This window comes from Phaethon aethereus, assembly GCF_964289735.1.
Source record: "Phaethon aethereus genome assembly, chromosome: 5".
Classification (NCBI taxonomy): Eukaryota; Metazoa; Chordata; class Aves; order Phaethontiformes; family Phaethontidae; genus Phaethon; species Phaethon aethereus.
This window is the reverse complement of record NC_138579.1, coordinates 66,704,485-66,728,236: the sequence shown is the minus strand read 5'-3', so window position 1 is coordinate 66,728,236 and position 23,752 is coordinate 66,704,485. Positions and strand designations below refer to the sequence as shown.

The following is a 23,752-nucleotide window of genomic DNA, read 5'->3' as shown; positions in this document are numbered from 1 at the left end:
TAACTAATTCACCCCTAGTAAGAGTCTATACCCAGGAATGTCTCATCTGACCTTTAAATCCATTTTTGTGTGACACGATAAATTATTTACCTTTCCCAAGTCAGTCATCATTTAATTATGAAATGCTATTATTTCACTAATAGTTATTGCTGCTACTTAGTAGCCAGAGCATCAAAAACATGCCAGTGCTGAGCTTTCTATAAAAAGGGCCAGAGCTCCTTGTATGTGGTGTGCAAATAAACAAAAGCACACTGGCCCTGCAGACTTCACAGTCTCAAATTTCAGCTCAGAAAAGTGCTCAGTACTTTTCTGAAAGGCTTGCGCTACAGAATCCAATCCCGTTTCATCCCTACTAAACAATTTCCTGTTTCTGCTGGCCCTCAGAAAAATCTATTAATACAGGTTTTCTCAGAGCATCTGCAATGGCACACTGGAGCCATGAAACACTGGAAAAACTTGCTTATGTAACTGTGCAGCTTTGCATGTACTGGGAAAAATCCTTTCAGCAGTGTAAAGGTAATGAAGATGCTGTACCGAAACCTATGCTGAAAATCACATTCAGTATCTACCATGATTTAGACATCAGCACCGTGTTATGATGCTAATTAGCAACATTTCAAGTACATATAGCTTTAATTAATTTTCTACTCTAGTACTTAGTAGTTCTTTTACAACTTTGAAAGGAATTATTGAAATTCTACAAGGATTAGTCATTACGGGAATTTCAATATTAAAATAATTGGCCTTTCTTGCATAAACGTGCTTTGCTGCTGTAAAACTTCATTGTCCCTCCACCAGAGGGCAACATTAGAAAAAAATATTTATATAAATCCAAACAGCAGTTGCTTTTAGGATATTGCAGCTGCAGCACACGTTTTCATTAGGGAATCTTACTTTTAAAATATGCTGTTTACATTTTGTTACCAAATTAGGCAAGTGAAGGAGCTTAATAATTTTAGAAGGATTTGTTCAGAGCCAGAGTTATATATATTTTTTTTTTGTTATCAAATCTACAGAAACTTCAAGATTAACATGAAGCCTAAGTGAAATACAACGGTCATGACTTAGACAGAAATACTACACTTTGCTCCTTCAATCTACTTCAAAGTGATTAAAGTCAGAAAATTACTACTAGATTCTGAAAAGAAAAATAATTCTGTTCAGAATATGCCCAGCTCATTCCAGTGCTATAATACCACAAACCAAGTCCAAATGTTACACTGGCTTATTCAGAGGCATGAAAGCAAAAGAGATGAAAATATTAAAGGCTTAAGAGAAAGCAGTCACTAGTGGATGCCTAATACGCCACAAATAAGCTGTGTAAGTAAACATGGATAGAGAGAAATATACCTTTAGAATAGATGTTACCTATTTATAGCAAGAGCAGCATTATTTGCAATTAAAGCCCTGTTTCCCTTGACGTGCGACTGACCGCACGAAGGCCATGTCCTTTTTCCACACGAACAGTTACAAATGGATCAGCGACACTGGCTCCGAGGAGTGGCAAACCCCGCGGCGCAGCGCTGCCCCCGGCGTCAAGCTGGCCCCGAAGAAGGGGGCGACGATGGCCCCCCACGAGGCCCCGCGGACGCGGGTGGGAGGCGAGAGCGCGGCTCTCCGTGGGCTGCGGAGCGCCGTCCGCCCCCGCGGCGCGCAGTGGGCGCGGCGCTGTCCGCGGTGCTGAAGGGGCGCGGCGCTGAAGCCGGGCGCGGCGCTGAAGCGGGGTGCGGCGCTGTCCGCGGTGCTGACGTGGGGTGCGGCGCCCTCAGGGTGCTTCTCGCCTCCGCCGCCGCCTCGGGGCGCGACCTGCGCGGCCGCGCAGAAGCAGCGCTGCGCGGGTGGGCGGGCGGGGTCACGCCAGGGCTGCTAGCCGTTCGAGGGACTTAGCCAGCGGCTCCGGTACTTGGCGACCGCCTGCCTCCGGCGGCGAATCGCACCCCTCCCCCTTAAGCTCTACAGCCGGGGACACCGCCAGCGCCAAACCGAGATTTCTTTGAAACGCTCCCGCAAAGGGATCTCCTTCCACCCCCAGCCGGGCATGGCGCTGCCTCCACCCGCCACCGCCGAACGCTGCAAGGCCCAGAAGACATTCTGAGCGTGCCTGGCAGCTCCGCGCTGCCGGGAAACCCGGGGGCTGCCTGCAGCGCGCTCAGGCTCCCCGCTCGCTGCCGCACACAGGCGCGCTCCCTCGCCCTCGCCCCCCCGGCTCCGCACGCCGCCTCTCCCTCTCCCTCGCACACAGGCGCGCACGCTTCCCTTCACTGTCCTCTTACCCGGAGGTGCACTGATAGCCATTGAATGAGGGGGAAAAGTTAAGACATGAAACCAATATGAACCATCGTTGCTCGTAGCAGTGCCCTATTCAGAGCAGAGCAGAATCCAGCGAGCACCCCTGCAGGAATGGAGTCGGTAAAACAAAGGATTTTGACCCCTGGCAAGGAGGGATTGAAGAATTTTGCGGGAAAATCGCTTGGACAGCTCTACAGGTAAGACTGAGATCTCTTACAGGACTCTACCGCCTGGAAATAATTGGAAGCTTTTCTTAACCGACAGCTGCTGCAGGAGGTCGGATGCTTTGTGGAGGTTAGTGGTGGAGGGGCTGGGAGCTGTGGCAATACTGCCGATATAATCTGGATCCTGGAAACTAGTGCTGAAGCTTCTCAATATGGCACCCTCGTAACTTCTCTACATGATTCGTAGATGGTGTCAGTAAATATGGAGCGAAAGATTACCCCATCTTGCTCCCACAAAACCGCGATCCCATCTTGAAATCATAATCAGGAGAGAGCAGCTCCCTGTATTTTTGTTCTGTGTTAATTTTGCAATGCAGTCACAGGATCTTTCCCCCTGCCCTTACCAATCATTAAAAAATAATAATAATAATAATCTTTCCTGGTTTCGATTAGTCTTGTCCCTTGTGTAATTCGTCGTCAGAGGAAGATAAACATGGAGGTGTATAAATAATTGATATCCGAACGATTTTTTTTTTCTCCTAAAGCTGAAACATATAGAGGGATGTGTTTAATTATTTATCCGTCTGCCTTGAGAAGCATCCACTTGTCTTATAACTAATACACAACTGCAATGGCTAAACTGAAAAGATTCACTCAACGGTATGTTTCTGTGTGTGCAGAACATTTCGATCGTCTTTGAGCCCTGTACACACAGATGAACAAGCCCAAATTCTCGCACATCTAAAAAGTCTATGCACTGAAGTTGACACATGGTGCTCCATCCAACCTGGCGACTTCAGTGACCTCCAGGACGTTTGAGAATAGTCTGTGAAATTCCAATGTATTTTCGATTGTCCCCTCTGCTAGAAATAAACTCGAAGGTTTGGGGTTTTTTTGTTTTGTTTGGTTTGGGGGTTTTTTTTGTTTGTTTGTTTTTTTGCAAATTACAGATTAAAGGTAACTGCGGATTTATCTGCCTAGGGTAGGTCACTTTTTTCCATACCTATGCGGCAGTGTTGGGCACAGGCACAAGGCTGTTCCACAGCATGAGTCACAACTTCTGCTGCCATTTTCAGGAAAGGGGACATATCAGTGAAGTGATAAAGACAAAATTAAGATTTCCATTTTAGTAGCAAGGGTACGATTTTGAAAAGCCAAAAGCAAAACCAAAGCCATCAACAACGCAGTGACTATCCTACAGTTTTTGGTCATATTTAAGTCATTTTCAGTGGCTTCAAAGAAATACTGATAATCCAGAATAACTGCTAAAAATATCATTAAGGAAATAAACCTCCTTTTCGCCCTAAAATACTCTACAACGTATAAATAAAACGATCCTGTCTCCTACTGTTTATATAGTCACACAGGGAATAATGGAGAAACGGTGTTTGTATTTTCCAGCAACACTCCGTTTGAACTCTCCCCTTGATTAACAAATGCGCGATTTACTCATCTTTTTCAGCGCACGGGATTGACATATTGTTTCCGATTCTTAGAATTAAACAGTTTTCTTGTGGCTTACACATTGATTTCTAGTGTCTTCCCGAAGACGAGAAGCCCATTCAGGGAGAAAACACTCCTACATCATCCTTTATTCGCACGAACGAATTTTGAACACAAAAACACGGTGTTTTATTTTATTCACAACTTGAAGACGTTTCTTAATGCTGCTGTCTTTAAGCATGGAAATAATTGTCCCAGGGAAAAAAAAAAATCGTGAGAATTTCAACTGACTAACTATTGGGAAAAATCCCTGTATTTTCTCCCAAACACGGAGAACGTTTTGATCCTTATTCTGCTAATTGTTACTGCACCATTAGCCGGCTGAGTTAACCTCAAAGAGATGCTCCTCGCAGGAGAATTTCTGACGTGAGAAAACACTCCTAGAGCAGGGGTGAGGGCAGCCGTAGGAGAGTCCAGAGTGTCGGGACATGGTCACATATTCGCTCCTCAAGACGACGGAGCTAGGATGGAAGCGGTTAGGTTTTTTGTCTACATATCTCGGTGACTGCAAAAGAAGATTAAGAGATTCAACATAGGACACTTGCTCGATAAACCCGATCTTTCTTACTACTGACACGGCTTGTTTTAAAGCCTTTCCACCAAAGAAGAAATAAAATGAAATATTTTAAGCCACCTTTCGTGGATGGCAGGGTTGGGCGGGCTTTATTCGGTGTTTTTCTGTTGATTCGAAATAGCTGCAAATAACCGGTCCTCTTCAGATTCCTGCACATTGTTCTTTAGGAGATAAGATTCTCATGTGAAAACAAGGGAGCGGGGGCAATGAGATTTAGCTTAAAGCTGATCTGTTAAACCTGCTGAGCGATCACAGGCTCTCAACGTGTGGCTGAGCAGATACGATCTTTTGGGAAGACTTCTCCGGAGATGCCAGTTCTCTAAAGACGGTCATGTTTTCTTCCACTGCATGTGACAGCCATTTTGCAAATCTAAAATAAGTAGCAATATCGCCCCCCCTCCCTTTCTGTTAATATTTCTTTTGTTCCCAGACCTGAAGCGAGCTGCACACCAGGATCATTCCCCTTGGTGTTTCTAATACAGCAAGGAGGGAATAAAACCTTCTCCAAAAGACTGTGTCGGTTTCCACACTATGCCTCTTGGGCTACCCAACATGGCGCCTCTGCAGTGGTTACAGATGATGTCTTCTTAATGCGTCCTACATATTTAAGCAGAAGTCTTTAATGATAGATGAGCAATTCTCGGCTAGAGCTCCTCCCAGGGCTTCTGCGGCGGGGTGGCGGGGGGAGCTGGGGCTGACTAATCCTGACTCCCACAGGTCACTGCTAAAGAACAGCTGAAGGTGAATGGAAAACAAGGAATAAATCCTCAAATCAATCCAAAGCGAGCCAAAGGGGCGGGGGGAGTGGTGAACTCCGCTGTCGAAGCGGTCAGGGCTTGACTTTCCCTTCTTGTGCCGGGCAGAGTCCTAGAGAAGAGGCAGAAGCCCGGGGACACCATCGAGCTGACGGAAGATGGAAAGCCCATGGAAATGCCCGAGAAGAAAGCCCCGCTGTGCGACTGTACCTGCTTCGGGCTGCCCCGGAGGTACATCATTGCCATCATGAGTGGACTGGGATTCTGCATTTCCTTCGGGATCCGATGTAACTTGGGAGTGGCCATCGTGGATATGGTCAATAACAGCACCATACACCGAGGAGGAAAAATTATTAAAGAGGTGGGAACGCTTCCCTCGTAAATCCTATGTCCTCCCAGTACATCTCCCAGCCCAAGCACCTTAGCGCAGGCGAAGCGGGCTCGGGCGACCTCGCAGCAGCTGCCCCGCTGCCGCCCGCCGTGCCCCGGCCCGGCAACCCCACGCTGCCCGGCCCGGCCTGGGACGGGAGCCTCATTCCCGGAGGAGAAACAATTTCTACCGATTATTCCTATTTTCCTTTTCGGTTTCCAGCCCAAAGCAATTCTGCGGTATTAATTTGCGGGCAGGTTGTTTTGGTTTTTTGTTTTTGTTGTTGCTGCTGTTCCTTTTGCACACAACCTTGAAAAACGCAGATATCTCGTAAAATAAATGTAGGGGATGGGGGAAGGGGGGCGCCGAATAAGCGGCTGCCAGCGGGTGCGCCGCGCTGTAACGGAGACGGGGAGGTTGTGCAGGAATGTCTGAAAACACCAGGGTGGAAGAATTTGCTTTGATAAACGGCGTTAAACGCTAAGACGCAGTGATCAAGAGGTGAATGCTAAATACAGATGAGTAGTGTTAAATACACAAGTACGGAGGGAAAAGAAGCCCTACAGGTTACTCCCGGCGCAGGCAAGGGGTAGGTGCTTACAGCTACGACCGTGCGGGCAGGGAGGGTACGCGGCTCTCCGCCCCTCCGCCGCCACGCCGCGTGGAGCTGTATCGGCAAGCCCGGCCACGCAGGGCTGTACTATCGGCAAGTCCGGAGTCGCGGCCCCGCGGGGGTGTGTTCCGTGGGTGCCAGCGCCTCGCCGGCTCTCCGGCCCCACGGCCCGCCCGGCCCAGCGGCTGAGGGCACGCGGGACTCCGGTCACTCAGGAGCGACCCTGCCCCTCTCATGCCCCGCAGAGGCACAGACTGTGCTGGTTTTATTGCTGTTACTGAATTTGTTTTGCTGCTTATTTCCCTGCCGAGCAGCCAGGGTACTCGCTGTGTCGGGCTAAGGCGGAGCGAGCCGGCGCCCCGCGTCCCTACCCCGGCGACCCGCCGCCCGGTGCCCCCGCCGCGTTAGAACCCCCCGCGGCCGCCCGGTTCGAAGCTTCTGCGGGTGAGCGCTTTCATCTGGCACGATTACAGCCTTCCTCTTCTCTTTCTCTCCTTCTCTCCCGGTCCCTTGCCCCGGAAGAAAGCGAAATTTAATTGGGATCCTGAAACAGTCGGCATGATCCACGGCTCTTTTTTCTGGGGATACATAATCACCCAAATCCCCGGCGGGTATATCTCGTCCCGGCTGGCAGCGAACAGGTAACGATGGCCTAAATTAGCCCCAGGGTCGGGTATGAGTCCGAGCGAGGGTCGGCGGCGGGGGGGAGCGGGGTCGGCCGCAGTCACTGCCCCCCTCCCCGGGAGCCGGGGCACGCCAGGACCCTTTTGTAAGTCACTTAAGGAGGTTTGTGGCAATGATATTCAAACAACCCGTCTTCAGAGGCAAATTCAAAGATTCCTTGTTTCATTAAAGCTTGAGAGGTTGTTTTTTAATATGATTGAACGAAAGAATCTTATGATTTTTTGTTTTAATGAAAAGGAAGACCATCAGCAGGAATTTTCCATTAACGCACAAGTGAATTTAGAATGGTCGAAAAACATCTTTCAATGAGACTTCCACAATGAAAAGAAAGTGCAGATGGTGCGGGGACTTAAGGACTCGTTTCTATGGTGTCTGGCAATTTTTCAAGCACCCTGGGTGCGATTCTACCTGTTAATTAGATCCACTGAGTATTCAAGACACATGAGGCTTTCACATCCATGCTCAATGCCATGGGCTCATCCTTTGCCGAAGTAGCGAAGGTCCTAGTGCCACTCTTAATAACAAACTAAGTGCAAATGGATACTAAAATCAACAATATGTACCTTTAACTCTTCTCAGGGGTGTGGAACATCAAAGGTAGGCCTGGAGAGGCAGAGATGGTTTGCCTGGCGAGCAAGCTTACTTTGTGTTTGAGAAAGAGGGGGAGGAGAGAGAGGAACTACAGTAAAAATGCTCTTTCCAAAGGAAATATCTTTTATACAGAGACCTACATTAACAATAATGAGTATTTACTAATGGAGAGATGCTCTGTAACTGAGACAACCCTAACATCCCTCCTTTTAAACCAAATGAAACAAAATGCAGCATTTATTAAAGTGGGGTAGCCATTGCCTATCTGTTTACAAGTGTCATCTTTCTGATAATGGATCAGAAATGTAAAAAGCTATTTCACATAACAATTAACAGACAGTTAAAGGGTTCTTCCCCTTTTCTTCCTCCTTCGAGCATTTTTGTATCTTTACACAGTCTGTAACTCCTCAGGTTTAATTGGTGTTTTGCTTGAGTAAAGACTGCAGAATTTGACTCAGAGAATCAAAAATCTGTCTTTCTTCACCGATCAACTTCAGTAAGGTCATTTGAATCAATCCTGATTTAAAGTGGGGCAACTACAAAGATTTGTAAGACAATGGCAGGGACATTCTCAGGAAAACTCAGTAGTAGAAGCACACAACTTGGTGTATGTGAATCAATTTTTCCTCCTTTTCACAAACATTTACATTTACAACAGTAAATGAAGACTAGTTGCAGTTATTAATCTGGGTGTATTTTAACTCGGCAATTTTCACAGATTAGTGGTTAGTTATTACTGTTGTGGAAGCCTCTGAGACACCTCCAACACAAGGTGAATGACAATGTAAATCATAGATTCAGTTAAGGAACAAGTTACAGCATACATGCCAGTAATTGCAAGCAGTAAAATATTGATAGTGGCTGTGATTTATATTTAGTTTGTTGATAAAATGGCAGAGAATAGAATGCCAAGTGGTTAGATGTAGCAGTTGGAGTAACAGTGTATTGAGGTGGTGAAAATACAAGTTAGTTCCTGAATGCTACAAAGAGATTTTGACATATACACATGCAATTTTAAATGAACAGGATGACTGTAGGGTAAAGTGGCACCCAAAATAGGGTGCAAGCCTTGATGTTGGCATTAGAAGAAGTCAGACAAGTGAGCATGCAGGCCTAGAGGACTAGAGCACCAATAGAATATGAGCTACTTTCAAAGCCTCTGCTGACTTACATGCCTCCTGCTACAGTCACAGCTGGTCCTTTCACACACCCCGTGGATGACAGTCAAGTAACTTTTTTTTTTTTACAAGCCTCACTTGTGGTGTCAATGGTTTCCTTTGCATTCAGAGTAAGTCTGAATGTACACAGAAAAAGGAAGTTCAGATGTGCTTTACATAAAAAACAATAGACTGTAGAATAGCATCACCAGATTCAAGATGATCCGTGAGAAACTTAGTCTTGAGGTCAAGAAAAAGGGAGATTTTCAAGAGGTTCCATCCCCAGAAGGGAAGGAGGTAATGATTACATGGAAAAGATAGCATGAATGAAAAACTTACTCCAAGATGCTGAGAGGAAGGAAATTGAGAAGAGGATTAAGGTGTGCTTTGTGCACTTCATTTCTTATTGACAGGGAGTTACTGAGTGTACAGCAGTTTGCTTGACATTAAGATTCAGTCTAGCAACCAATTACAGAGATTGGGTTGACATAATTTGTAAGATTTGCTAAGGTATAAAATATAGAAGAAATGACCCTCCTGTGGTGTCAAGAAAACCTTTCTACACACAAAGCATTAATTTCAAGCTGGGCTGAAACCCTTTATTTTGATTCTGCCCCTGTTTTAAATGCTTACTGCCAATCAAGAATTAGCAACCCTGAGCTCTGAACTCTAACATATTTTCTTCAACTGAGTGTGTCAATGGGTAGCATTTTACTGAGATCGTTTGCTAACTGTAGAACTCAAGGCTGCTGCTGCATGGTTACTCTGTTCTGCCTTGACCCACTGCTCTTATCATGCATACTCCCCATTACTCCTGACAGATCAGATTTAGTGATTTACAGATTTAAAAGTAGTAAATGGAGTTCTCCAGGAATTTGCACTTGATAGCTTGGATCTCAATTTATCTCATATTGCATCACTGAGAATTTTCTGTTACAGAGCATTTTCAGCCCAACACTAAGAAAAATGCTTTATTTAAAGAGGTGTATTTACACTGCTGTAGTACCAACAAGGTCAAACAAAACTGTGTTCAAAAATTTCAGAGAACATTCAGAAACAATACATCTCCTGAGCACTTACCTCTCAAGTGGTCAATAGAAGTTGTTACAAAGGTCAGCGCTCCTGAACGCTTTCAACCTCTGCTGGCTTCTGCAGGACTAGGGAACTTTCAGTACATTGCAAGACAACATCATTTTTCAAAAGACATGGTTTGGGCCGCAAGTGCCCCCTCATTTGCTATCAGTGAAGCTTTGAACTTGCATCCCTTGAGTAGTGTGTGAAAATAGAAGAGGATTCCCTTTTGCCACAAGAGGCTAGAGACCTCTTCTCCCAGAGGAGGATCTGCCTCTGGAAGATGCTGGTACGAAAGCACTGTGCAACCAACCACAGCGGACTGGAGGAACAAAGGAAGCACCGTGCAGGGTCCCATGGGTAGGGTTTATTACAGCTATACCTTTTCTCAGGGTTAAGTTCTCAATGAACAATGAACAATTAACCTTGCCATCGATTAAGCATGACACGATGATAGCAGAGAGTATTGAGCAGGCTCTAGTAGTTCAGAGAAGGCATCTTGTCACATGGACATCCAGGTTTGCAACTAATCTAAGTTACTTCTCCTATTTGAACATACGTACGGCCTTACACTAAAAAAAGTGCCCTTCTCCTCAGGCTGTAGTACACTGGGAGTGGAATTCATGTTCCCCACAGAGATGTTTACATAACTATCCTTATCAAGAGAAAATTCACTATGATTCAGAGCTTTTGAGATTGTCGGGGCAAGAATAGACAAGCAGATTCCAGAGACAAATCCAAAATAATATTTTTTTTGGATTTATAATGTGTTTATACTTTGGACTTTTATAAACCGATTGTTTACTGGTTACAACCCTGTCTGATTAAGTATTAGCAAAGCTTTCTCCCCAAAAAGTGAATAGAGTGAGATTTTTCTTCTTTTGAGATTGTTGGGGATTCAGTGGTATGTTTTTCACTAAATCACAGTGGATTTTGACTAGTGTGAGCAGGGTTTTCAGGAGGAAGGAACTGAGTTGCTTTTGCATTGTTTAAAAGTATTTTTCCTTGAAAAATACAAGAAAACGTGAAAATTCAAGTATGATGCCCTTATACCATGTATCCACATTATTTAATCATCTGAGCTATTACTCATAATGGCAGTTAATGCCATTTAAAAGCACATAAATCTCATTTGAATGCTTTTACACTACAGGTTTTAATATCAGTGTTACAGAAACTCCCACCAGAGGGGTTGTCATTATACGATTACAATGTGCTGTCAACAGAAAGGATATAAAATGCTGACAGTCCTCCAACCCCACCTAGTCTTAATTTCTACTTAGTCCATGAATAGAAGTTTTGCTAGGGCTAATCAGAATTAATCCAATCTTTACATTTTTTTAGAAAAAAATCATAATTCTCAGGGACTGAAATCATGCTAACAGAAAGAAAAATAAATTTGTGGTTTGGTGGTTCTTCGACTCTATCATTCAAAATTTGAAGTGGCATGCATTTTAATATCAATGACCAAGATGTTTAAATGTTCTGAAACAATGCAATGAATGCAGTATTCTGATACGAAATTCAGACATTTCATGTAATAATTACATCCTTTTGCAGTATCTTAACAACTATATTATAAACACATTTTGCTGTTTTGATGCTTTGAAAGTAGCAAACTGGAAACTGGTGCAGTTTTTCTTGACTTTGAGCTCCTCCAGGAAGATTTATACTGTTTAACTAAGCGGGTGAGTGAACAAGCACTTCAAACCTCAGTGTATTGTGTCATTCCCAGACAATGCATATCTCTGCCTGTCTGCTATGTAGGGACCCCAGGTTACTTGGGGTATTTGCCTGGGTCATCACATGGTGTGATGAAACCCCTTCTTTTTGTGTTTTGCACAATCAAGTGACTGTCTGTATCTGGACTAGTGATATTTATCACACTGGGAGACTGATGATTAACCAGCTAGCATTTATGAACCTGTCAAATATATGATACTGCTGAATTGTCCTTAAACAAGATCTACCATGATATTCACATTTCATCAGCCATTTTGGGAATACATATAAATGCTGATAAACTTGTGGGTACAAAAAAGACCAGACAATCAGATAATCTATTAAATACCATCTGGTAAACTGGGTTCTGTTCAATACATGCGACACTCAAGTGCAAAGTAACATCAGGGAGTTGGGAACCACCCTGGAAAGCAGTCACGCTGAGTGGAATCTTAAGCCATGCTGAACTGGAAACCCACCATGAAGTTCCAACAGGATGCTCTAATAAGGAAGTGGATGTAATCCTGGGATATTTATTTTTCTGGGTTTAGTGCAGTGAATATATTTAGGTCAATGACACCGACTTTGGATTGCTGTAGGTAATTTGAATACATGCAGATTAATACAACTGTTGAAAAAGTTGAGATTTTTAAAGAGATTTTTAATTACTTAACTTTTAATTACTTAAAAGATGATAGTGTATAATGTCACATAGTGAAAGAAATAGCAAGGACTACGTAGTCAGTGTGTCAGTATATAAAAAAAATTACTAGTATGTAATTTGATTACAAAGTATGCATGCAACTCCACTGGAAAAAATTGCTGGGTATAAATGTGTATTTTCATCCCATAGAAAGATATAACACATATCAGTAAATGAAACCACATAAATTCAAAAAGCATAAATACTACTAATAATGACTAGTCACCACTGGTCCAACCAGAGAAATTATATGCTACATTCTTCTTTGGGTGTTAAATTCCTATATTGGAAGTTATATTTTAGCTATTATAAACAAATGTTTTCAGGATAGGGATAATCAAGCAAAATACAAGGGATAATAAAGTGAAACATAAGGGCTAATGCCATAGCAAATATCAGGTTAGATGGCCTTAAAACTAAGCACTTGTTTTATCTTTAACCTAGAAATGTAATAATTTTATTTAAATTAATATTTCCTATTCCATATTCATGCTATTGCAAAGGTGCAGTTGACTCTGAATAAACTCCCTGCTGTGCTGTCACACGTATGTAGAAAGGTGTGACACTGTACTGGTTTTTACCACCTCATTTCAGGTTAATTTAAATATTGTTATATTTTAACTTCTGATACACTCTTTAGAAATTCATTAAAAAACATGCTGGAAATCTATAATAAACCCCTTGCCCTATCAAAAGCATTACCAAAATGCTGTGGCAGTGTTTGCTCACTGATTTCCTAAGTGAACAGATTAAGCAGTTACTGTAAATCAGGAAAGATTCTCTGAAATTAATGGGTCATTGTTAGATTACACAGGATAAGGAAATAATTCCCGAGTTTGTAGTTTTGTATTTAAAATAGAAATGCAGGTTTTGACTGTACATGCCAAGCACTGTTTCAGAAATAGATCTGCAATAATCACAGACTTTTTTTGGTAAAAAAGCTGAGTGAGCATTTTAGCTCATTTGTGTACACTCAAACATAAGAACTCTCTTACACAAAGAAATAGAAACGGCAGAATAAAATGACATTTTTTTAAAAGTTAAAGCCACCTTATAATTCGATGATAATGACACATATTTCTCATTACCTGTTAAACAGCAAAACCTGGCACTATTCATATTAAGGATCATCACTACATAAATATACTAAATTTCTCTACAATGCAATTATCTCTCATCTATGTTGAACTCTTCATCATTGTCGCATTCCAACCCGAATGAAAATATATAAATCAACCTTTCACTTCAAATTCATCTGTGTTTTTAAAGTGCCATTCATCTTGTTATTAAGGGCTAAATCCTTCTTCCCAGCAAGTAATCCGATAGGATTATTTGCATGAATAAACTGAACGATATTTCAGACAATTGTATGTCAATGCATCTCATCTCAGAGGCCCAAAGATTTTCACTGAAACTGTGTCATTAGTGTGTCAGTGAAATCAGAACATTTCTCCCTAATTCAGCCTTAATGTCAACAAGCATAAAAAAAAATAAATGCAAGTCCAAAGATTTCCTAGAACTTCACATCTTTACGTTTTCCTTGTTTAAAGAGAGAAATTATTCACTCTCCATTAGCAGGTAGACATATTGTGTGTTTTTCTGATTTGCAAACAATGTATGACCAGGGGATTTGTGGATGGTTAGACAAGAGCCAACTTCTCAACTTCTGAAGACATAAACTGACCTTGCACTGTAAGAAACAACCCCTGAAGTTGCCAGCCCCACCTTTCATGTTCAGTTCAATACCCTGCAGAAAAAAATGGGCTTCGATCCCAGGCACTGGGTTCATCTGCTTCCAAGCAAAGAAACCAATATTGCACTAAAAAACCAAGATGATTTTGTCACCCTACTGCATCGCAGGGTCTTTTAAGCACCAGTCACTGCAGGAAGGGGACTGGGGAAACATCTATGGGTGGCTGGTACCGCTGGTCCCTCTGCCATATGGCTCAGGGGCCTTCCATTTTTCTGTCGTGAATGATGAAGCTGTTTTCACAATTTAATGATGCAACGAGGGATTTGGATGGGGGTTTTGGTTGATAAAAGGGGGCCTCAGATGTGTGACAAAAATTAATAATGTATCCAAGCCCTTATTATACTAGATTAGATGGCGGGAGGTCGGCTTTTACATATTAATGCTTCATGAAGGGCTTGTAATAGGATTTAGTATGAAGGGCACACAGACACATCCCCCTCCTCCCTTGTACACATATGAATGAAAATAACCTGTTTTATCACGTTTTTAAAAAGCTGAACAAAGCTGCTACACTACAGCTTCTAGCCACAAACTATTATTAAAGAGGATCCGTTTTAAGCGATTCTTTCATGAAGCACGGTCAACCTGAGACTGGCACTTGGGAATAAGTGTTCCCCTCTAATGTCAAAGGTAGCTTATTCTATCTGTTTTGCTGGGCAGCTGAGTTCATCAACCACTCTAATATTCATGGCATAATCCCAGCTTTGTTAGCCCTATGCCATTTTATGCAAATTAAAGGCCCAATTCAGAAAAAAACCCACTACATTCTGTCTACCATTTATGAAGCCATAAACTGTCAGGGTGGGCATTTCACAGGAGTATGTCTACAGTAGAGGGGTCAACAGAGGCATCAGGAAATTAGCCTATATTACAGAAAAGTCAGAATGATGATATATGTCCCAGAGTAGCTAAACAGTGTGAATCCCCACACTGGATTCTTTTTCACTTAGTCCATTTATAAATTGTCCCAAGACGGGTAATCAGCATGATTACAAACTCAAAAAGAAAACTAGAGTAAGAGAAATATTACCAGGATTATTTAGGTTACAAAGGTGATGAACAGGTGACATAATAAGTACACACTTAATAAACATCAGTATAGGTAATGTAAATACTCCAAATGAGTGGCTACTCACAGTTCACAGCCAAGGAGGTAACCATTGATGCACAGGGGAACAGCTGAAAAAAAATGAAAACAATTGTCACAATTTATTACCAAGGAAAAATAAGCTTTTCAGAAGTCAGTAAGAGCACTGTTTACATTTACATAAATTGAAAGCAAGTAAACCATTATTAATGGTGTGAAATTTGTCGTTTCCCAGCAACCTCAAGCAAGTACATTATACCCTAAAATGTTACTTTCTATGTTACTGAGAAGCACCTGTATGACTCTCAGTTGAGTAGTACAAGTCCACAAATGTGGACTTTTGGACATACAACGGCAGTGATCCTCAAGATACTAAATGCAGAGAACTACATTTACTCTGATGAGTTTTTTTCAGGACTATATAAAAATGTAAATATAAATATAAATTTAAAAATCAAATATAAAAATTTCAGAATTTGACCCTGATTGTTCAGATGCAACCAGCAAGTGTAGGATTACGTCTGAAATTTGGACTTATTTTTGCATTCCATCCTCCATTGATCCAAATCTTTTGAAACTGGTATCTGTAGAAAAATTGTCCCACAGTTTACATAAAATTACACCAGACACTTTCAGACCAAGTTTATAAAGAAACATATTATTTATTGGGAATATATCATCCAGTTATGTCAATACTGTCAAATAACTTTGCTCCCAGTTCTCTCCCAGGTCCTGAGCCTCCATGAATCCCTACTGCATGTATGATACCTCATAACCAGGGTTCCTTTCAGAGGCAAAAATACCCAATCCTCTGAAAAAAACCTCACGTATGCTTCTGGGATAGTTACTTCCAGACACTCTTTCCACCAGGAAGTCACCTGTACCTGCTTTGATACTTCACCCCGATACAATACGTACACTGGATTTAATGAAAAAAAAAATGCTCTTCAAGCTGGTTGCCTAAAACCACTGATGTCACAGTCACTTTGCTCTGAAAGAATCTACATTTATCCTGAGCAGTCCAGGTAAATCAGGTGTAACACATGGCCTGTATGTCAGAAAACACTCCACAAAGCAGTATAGATACAGCGTTTGATTCCAACAGATAGCAATTATCCTCCCAATTGGCTCCACAAAATATTTCAAAGTTAAAACCAGATGATTTCTTCGATAACTTTATTATATATCTCTAAATCAACAGAGACAGTTGAATCACAGCCTAAGACCTGGAACTGGGTAAGGTAATTTGAATGAGATGGTCTTGGTTTGAAACATCATCTAGCAGATTACATATTTAAAGAGGAAGCCATCCCAAAGCTAATGAGCTAGAAGGAAAGAGTCAGAGTTTTATCTAGACATATACAGATATAATGAGTTGTAAAATGAAACTGCAGGTTTGAGAGATTCCCCAGCTGAATTCAAACAGGAGAGAGAGAGGACTGGCAAGGCGATCAAATGAAGAATAAAGATGAGATGAAGAGGGCCTGGCTTGCTTAGCGATGCAAAAGAAAGAAGATGGGATTGCTATTGGGGTAAACTGCAGAGATTAAAACCACTAAAATAAAACAGCATAGGTACAAGGTATCTACTGCATATAGGAAGTAGCAAGCTGGAAAGGCCTTCAAAGTAAGTAGGGCAAATGCTAATTACTTCTGAGATGGAACCTGATCTGCTTATGAATGTAAGGATGATGTAATGCACTTGCTGGGAAGAGCAACGATCGGAATTTAATGACCCAGGAGTCTTTTACATCAGCATCAACTGCAATGGTGCTGTCATCCAACAGGGCCCAAGTTTTTCATAAAATACGCACTGACATATCAAAAATAGGTCTGTGAACAGGCAAAGGAAGCTGCAGCCTAAGAACTATTTAGGGTCTTGGTTTGACCGGTATGAGTCAGTTGCATTAGTGGGGCTTGGAGAAGGCAGAAGCCTAAAGGGACTTTGTGTTACTGATACACATTGACTTATTCTCTGCATGGCATTTCACTCTGGTGCTCAATCCAGTCCTTGCATGGTCGGTTTTGCTAAAAGACTTGTTAATATTTTGGGATTTATTTATGTTCAAAGCTGGCATATCAAACCGCAGCAGATTCAGGTTCTCAAAATGTTCATGTTCTGTATTAAAGTCTTAGAACATCATCATCTCACCTGATATGGGCAGAGATATGCTTTGTAAGAAGGGAAGTGTTAACTGGCAGCTAAACACCTGAAATTTCTATATATTCAGTCACTGCATAACTCAAAGGAAAAAAAATAAGTTAAAAAGGTTGATCACAAATTGTCATTGCTAGCAACATTTGCAGAAGGAAGGATTCTGAAAAACTGCTGCATGCCTACAGGCATTCCAGCTAACTCCTGTCCTGTTTCTCCTTAGACATTATGTTCTACTCAAAAAATTAAGTATTTATTCCAGCATTCAGCCTTGCAGTTCCCCTCAGACAAGAAATTCTTCCGGTTGCATAAAAATATAACATAATCAGTTCTATGTTGTGTTGTTGGCCTTTTGCAGGAGGAGGTGTGTCAAAGATGAATGATTGTAGGTAGAGTCAGAGTAAAAGATAATAAATTTTAGAAATCTTGAGCTGACAGAATAGTCTAAAAAGTGCTTTGCGCAATACATGTTCAGATGCTCAAAGCAGCAGCTGCTCTGGGACTCTCCCAAACAAGCACTGTTCAAGAAAGAGCAACAAAGAATAGTCAAGACTCAGTTTATTTTTTATATATATTTGATAAAATAAGTCTTTGCTCAACGTATTTTATGCGTTTTCTGTAAGGAAAAGGAATGGCAGTAACGAGCTCACCAACTTGAATGCAAATAAATTTCATTTTTTTAATGACAGAATTTTCATCTCACCTTTAAATTAGGTTGGGAAAACTTTGCAAGGAAAACTCATGCTTTCACACCTCTTTGGTTTCCACCCTTACCTAACAGAGGACTCTCGTCTAAGACTAGGAAAAATGTTTTATCTCTGTTTACAAATAAGGTATTTGTTCAATACAGATACTTTACCCGATTAAAATAATGTCCTTTATAACATGATCACTATTACTGTAAAATTGTTAGGTGCAGATGTTGTATGTCCCAGAAAAGAATATGGGCTACATTTTCCATAGGTTCCTGTTTACAGTCAGAATAAACCAGTTTATAATATTTTGATTTAATTTATTGTAGCAGTGAGAAATGCTATTACCCCCCACCCCGATGCCCTAGAAAACTAACAAAATAATCAAGCTTTCCTATTCTGTAGATAGGTCTTCCACAAAATGATGATTAGTGGCTTTTTGGAGATGAAAACTATTCAGTTACAGCCCTGAAAGAATTTTCTACTGAAGTCATTCAAAACTTCTCTAGGTTATCATGAAGAGTGATGTGAAACCCTCTATGCCTTCATAGTTCTCTGTGTAAATCCATTAAAATATCTGCAATCTTGTTTTGTAGCTGTCAATGACCAACACTCACTATTCTTTAGTTAGTTTGGATTTTAATAAAATGGCATTCATAATTCATTGATATGGGATATATTTAAGCAACTTAAACCTATAGTATTTTCTCTTTTACATAAATACTAAAAACTGCTGGTTTGAACATACAGACTTAGTCTTTGTTTTTTATTTTTTTTAAAGGATAAACTTTAGTTAAGGTACTTCATATGCTTTAGAACAAACATATTAGTTGGTTTCCATAACAGTTTCATTTTCAGAAAGTTGGGCTACTTATTTAGAGAATAAGCACATAGATAATTGTTGAATTTGTCAATTATATTAAAAAATTACATAAATCGAAATACAAGGGATTCAGACAGCTGAGGAATTGACTTCTCCCCACAGACATATGAAAAGGGTTTTAGCTTTATGGAGCCATCGTAGCAATTTTCACTCCCCAGTCATTGGGGTAAAAGGATGCTTCCGACCAGGACCCCTTGCTTTCAGATATCATATGTGTAACCCAGTACGTCACCCATCTGGCATTCAGCATTTGGCATGCATCTCTGCTCCCACTGTTCTCAGCTCGCTCTTTGAGCTGGCACTTCTTCCAGCCGAGTAACAAGATCTATAACACAGTTCCATGCAGAAGGCTCATGTAATATGAATTGCCTGGAAAAGGTAGACGAGAATAGCGGGGGTGCACAGATGCAGAGATTAGAAATCCAGAGATGAAAATAAATACATTTATTTATCTTTAGTTTGTCCCCAAAGAGAAGAAAGAGCCAATTGGATAGAACCCCAAAAAGATTAATTCCTCCTGCAACCTCATTCCATTCTAAGCATTTTTCCTGAATTGTCAGAGTCATTTCCTTCCTCTGCTCCCATCCCAAACGTCTCTTAGTCAAATATGATTTTGCTATTATTACTACTTGTATTACAGGAGGACTAAGTCACAGCTCATGACCTTCATATAATGCCAATGTCAGTAAAACACTGAAGATCAATGTTAGATTCTGTCTTTCGGGACTGAGTCTACTTAGTCTAGAAATAGAAATAGATAAGCAAAGCATAATTCTTTGTTTCAGGGGTTATTCTGGTCACTGAGGAGGACCAGGATTTACCTTTTTTCCTCTCCTTGACATACTACTACTGTATTTATTAATTTGTTGTCTTCTACATACAGGTTTTTTTTTTATATATGGTTACACAGTTGCTGATTTCGGGTCAGAAAGGAGTTTTCCCCCAAGTCTAAGGACTGCTGAAGGCATGTCAGGGCATTTTTAATTCCCTCCTAGTGCCAGGGCTGAGAATGATGGCAATGTCATTGGCCTCTCCTGCTCTGTCTCTGTGGCATCCTGCAGTTTTCCCAGAGTTTACTGTCAATCTATTAAAGCTCTTCATTTGTGCCATGGCATTAAAATATGTTTTGTGGGGTTTGGAGTGTGCCCATCATGAAAGGGATGTTCAGGGATATCTCTGAATGAGAATTCAACAGCACAGCTACATGGATTTCCTTGGCTGAGCTCAACCCAAGGGACACCATGCAGCAAGGCTTGGCTCACCCTGAAAGAGAAGCGAACTCTAGTGGTGCTTGTGCTTGAGGTATAAAGCCTTCTCCACAAGCCCATGCCACTGCCGAAAGCACGACTGAAGAAATGCACAACAAGGTATGGCAGCTTTAAGACTGTGTATCCCATAAGGGCCACACCTATCCGTTCCAGATGGTATCGGAATATTAAGAGGAGAAACAGACACATGTATAAAGAATGCATATGGGTAGGAGTGAACACTCCTAAACAGACTGAAAGTCTTATTTTAAACAGGGAACCATGTCTGTGTGAGAATGAACATAATCCATCTTCAGTTGCAATAAATACAACTATGGAACCCCACATACTGTCAATTGGCCGTGGAAACATAAGGATCTAGAAACACAGTTTCTAACGCATGCTTGGAGATAACACTGCAGCAAAATTGAGCAAACGAGAATTGTTTGAGAAGCAGAAATGAAACTAAAGAGCATAACAGTCATAAAATCACTACCTTAATAAACATAACAAAAAGGTAAGCACAAAAAAAGAACAACACAAGTTTGGGGTTTGGTGTCTGGGTCAGTAAAACACCTTAGAAACGCCTTAGAAACAATCAGAATGTTCCATTTCCCAATTAAATACATTAGGATGTGAGCAGCATTCAAATATATTTAGATTTATTGTAGCTGAAAATAATTCTTACTTGATCTAAATCATAATAAATGTAGTTAGCTGAGGTATTTAAAACAATAAAATGGGAAATTTCTACAAAAAACCAGAACTATATCATAATACTCTGTTAGGAAGAAGAATTCAGTATTTATGGAGGTAAAAATAAATGTAACAAGACAAAAGAGCACAAAGGAGAAATGCTGATTATATTTATGGACGTGCATTGAGAGATGCAAAGCAAATGTAGGAAGATGTATTTGCTCTTGACTAAGAGGAAACCAACTCACTAAAATAGGCATGCACTAAATTCATGGTACCGCTTTTACTATGCATTCAGGAAAAAAGCATAAAAAAGCCATTTCTGACAAGAATCATAAATTAACTCTAATTTATTCTACCCTTAAATCCATAGACTTTTTTGGGGAAGAATTGATCTGTTTCCGAGAAGGCTATTCCGACAAAGCATAGTTCTGAGAGAGAACTGACTTAGAGTGACATTGTGGAATTATTTCATCATTTGCTTCTTGATGTAACTAAATATTCACTGGTACTTGTGTGTCTAAATACAGGCAAGATTTTCATTTGGAAGATGTATGTTTCTGATCATTCTTTAAATTGCATTCTCCTTTCTCTTCTAGAAGGAACAGACTCAAGGAAACAGCTTCTTTTTAGTGATCGTGAGAACAAAGGCAATTCTGGGAAACACAGCTTTCAATTGTGGCAAACGGAAGCTGATTTCAGATACAGAATAGAAAAACTAGACTAAATTTCCTCCAAGAAAGAGTTACATACCAGAACAATTTTTCAAATCTCAACCTTAGAAAGAGATGGCATTTCCTAATAATTTCTCTTAGCATGATTTTAACAGGAATAGTGATTTAGAAGGAGTTGCACTGATTCACACCAGCTAAGAATCTGCTCCAGCAAGTCTGTGCACAATCACAAATTTAAAACCATATTGCTGCATTAGGCATTTAGCTAAATAGTATCTATTCAGAAAAGGAAAGACTACAAACCAAGTAGTTCTTCCTTCCTGATTTCAAGCAAATAAGGATTTTCTCAATGAACCTTTAGAACAGTTACAGTCTATTGCTCTTCAAAAATCGCTAACGGGAACATCTAACTTTTTAAAGGAATTTGTAAAAATCACAAGCAAAGCTCCTAGGAGTCGAAACTCTTCTTATTAATAAATGAAGAAAAAAAGCAAATTAAAACCAAGACACCACTGTGGTTTATGTGAACATATGGGGGGTATTAAAATGTAAGGAAATGAGTTGCACATACTTTTGGAGTAGAAACTTATACATAAAGAAGTTAAGAGTAAAGACAGAATTCAGGCCAAAATAGTTAACACAGTGCAACACAAACACATGCACCAGTCAGTCCCAGTAAATGTGTCAAACATGCTGCCAAAGCAAGCCAGAAATGTGCTGCACAGCCAGCTAGATCTTGTTTAACATGAGATGGGGATCACAGGGAACACAACGAGGAGACCAGATTTAGAGCTATTTAACAAAGCTTCCCTACCGTGCCAAGAGGCTTTTTTTCTGCTGCCCTTTAATATTTGTCAAATAGAAGTGGAGTATACTCAGTCTGCTATTTAAAGATTCGTATCAGGCTGTAATTCTAAATAGAGAATGTGAAACATAGATGTCTTTGGGAAGAATTTTTGTCTTGAAAATTATCGCTGCTTCCTGCCCATGGTCTGTTTCTCACTAACTTATGGCACTGTACCAATTTCTGAAGAACACATGCTAAGGTTAAAGGTTTCTGTCAAATCAGTTCCACATCAGATACCGTGATGTCATATGTTAAGACATCTTCAGGATTTGTCTTAGCATTACATAGTTTTGTATAAAGAAAGCGGCCAGTCATTGCTACTGGCTTCATCCCTTTGCATAGTTCCACTGAAAGGAAAATGAGGGAAAAAATGGATTATTTCCACAAGAAAGGAATGAATGAACATGAAAAAATGACACAATAATGCTGGAGAAAAGGCTTCCTCCTACCAGGGCCAGATATTAATTAAATCAAATTGAAATTCAGGCAAAGCAGTGGAATTTTGAAAATGAATCATCACTTCACACTTATGTTTGGACCTTGTAATGTGCCTTACCTGAAGCAATTCCTAGGGTGCTGTTGGAGTCAAAATCAGCAATATTCAGTGAGTAGCCTCTGAAAAAACAGCAGAAAGAATGATCTGTTTTCTATGGATATGTGTTTCCAGATTGATTAACTCTTGTGTCTATGAAAATCCCAGCTCTGTTTGAAATTCTTCCTGCTGCTTTGGCATTTATAAAAGTGGATTCTCTTCTGCTTTCTAAATAGTGAATGCATGGTGCCACTTTCTTACAATTAAAGCACTAATGAAACATAAATCTATCTTTCACTTGGCCACCTATTTTAGCAAACCATTTGGAAATCTAATTTCTAATTTCTCTAGACTGTAGTGAACTCAATCAGATTTGGTCAAAACAGATGTGAAAATTAAAGGAAAGAATGGGGATTTATAGGGAGAATAAGATCTATACCTCTGATTATATAAGATGTATTTCCTTAGGAAATTGTGCTAAATAGATGTATATGTCCATGTTTGGTCTGGGTCTTATCAGACAGGTTATTACACTAGATGGAAGTAGACAGTAATCCAGTCCAGCAGTTAGTATATTCCCTACCTAAAGAACATATGTTTAAATACATCTATATTGGTATCTGAGCATATATAGAATAAGTCAATTGGAACAACACTGAAGTTACTTCCTTTCCTTTTTTTTTCCACCTTTGCAGAGTATTTGGTGCTGCTATACTGCTGACATCTTCCCTCAACATGTTAATACCTTCTGCAGCCAGGGTGCACTACGGGTGTGTCATCTTCGTTAGGATCTTGCAGGGCCTTGTAGAGGTACGGACAAATTATACAATAACCAGTAAATGTGATAGATGTTTGTTAGTTTTTAATTAGCAATTGTAACTTTTCAGGGGAAAACAAAAATTGCTTTCAGTTTATTACTGATTTTCATTGTAATGGCTTTCAATGTATGAATTACAACTATTCGATTTTCCTTCATCTATGAAATTACATC

General features: G+C 40.7%; 1 protein-coding gene across 1 annotated transcript in view; it reads left to right on the top strand.

The window, feature by feature from the left end:
- Positions 1 to 2,400: 2,400 nt before the first annotated feature.
- The window catches only part of SLC17A6 (solute carrier family 17 member 6), a gene marked incomplete at both ends in the record, with an annotated part of 32,304 nt that continues 10,952 nt past the window's right edge, over positions 2,401 to 23,752 (top strand). Inside the window, 4 exons of the mRNA XM_082001113.1 lie at positions 2,401 to 2,486; positions 5,394 to 5,646; positions 6,791 to 6,909; positions 23,457 to 23,571. Of these exons, the coding sequence (XP_081857239.1) occupies positions 2,401 to 2,486; positions 5,394 to 5,646; positions 6,791 to 6,909; positions 23,457 to 23,571 (573 nt within the window). The remainder of the gene's footprint in view (positions 2,487 to 5,393; positions 5,647 to 6,790; positions 6,910 to 23,456; positions 23,572 to 23,752) is intronic.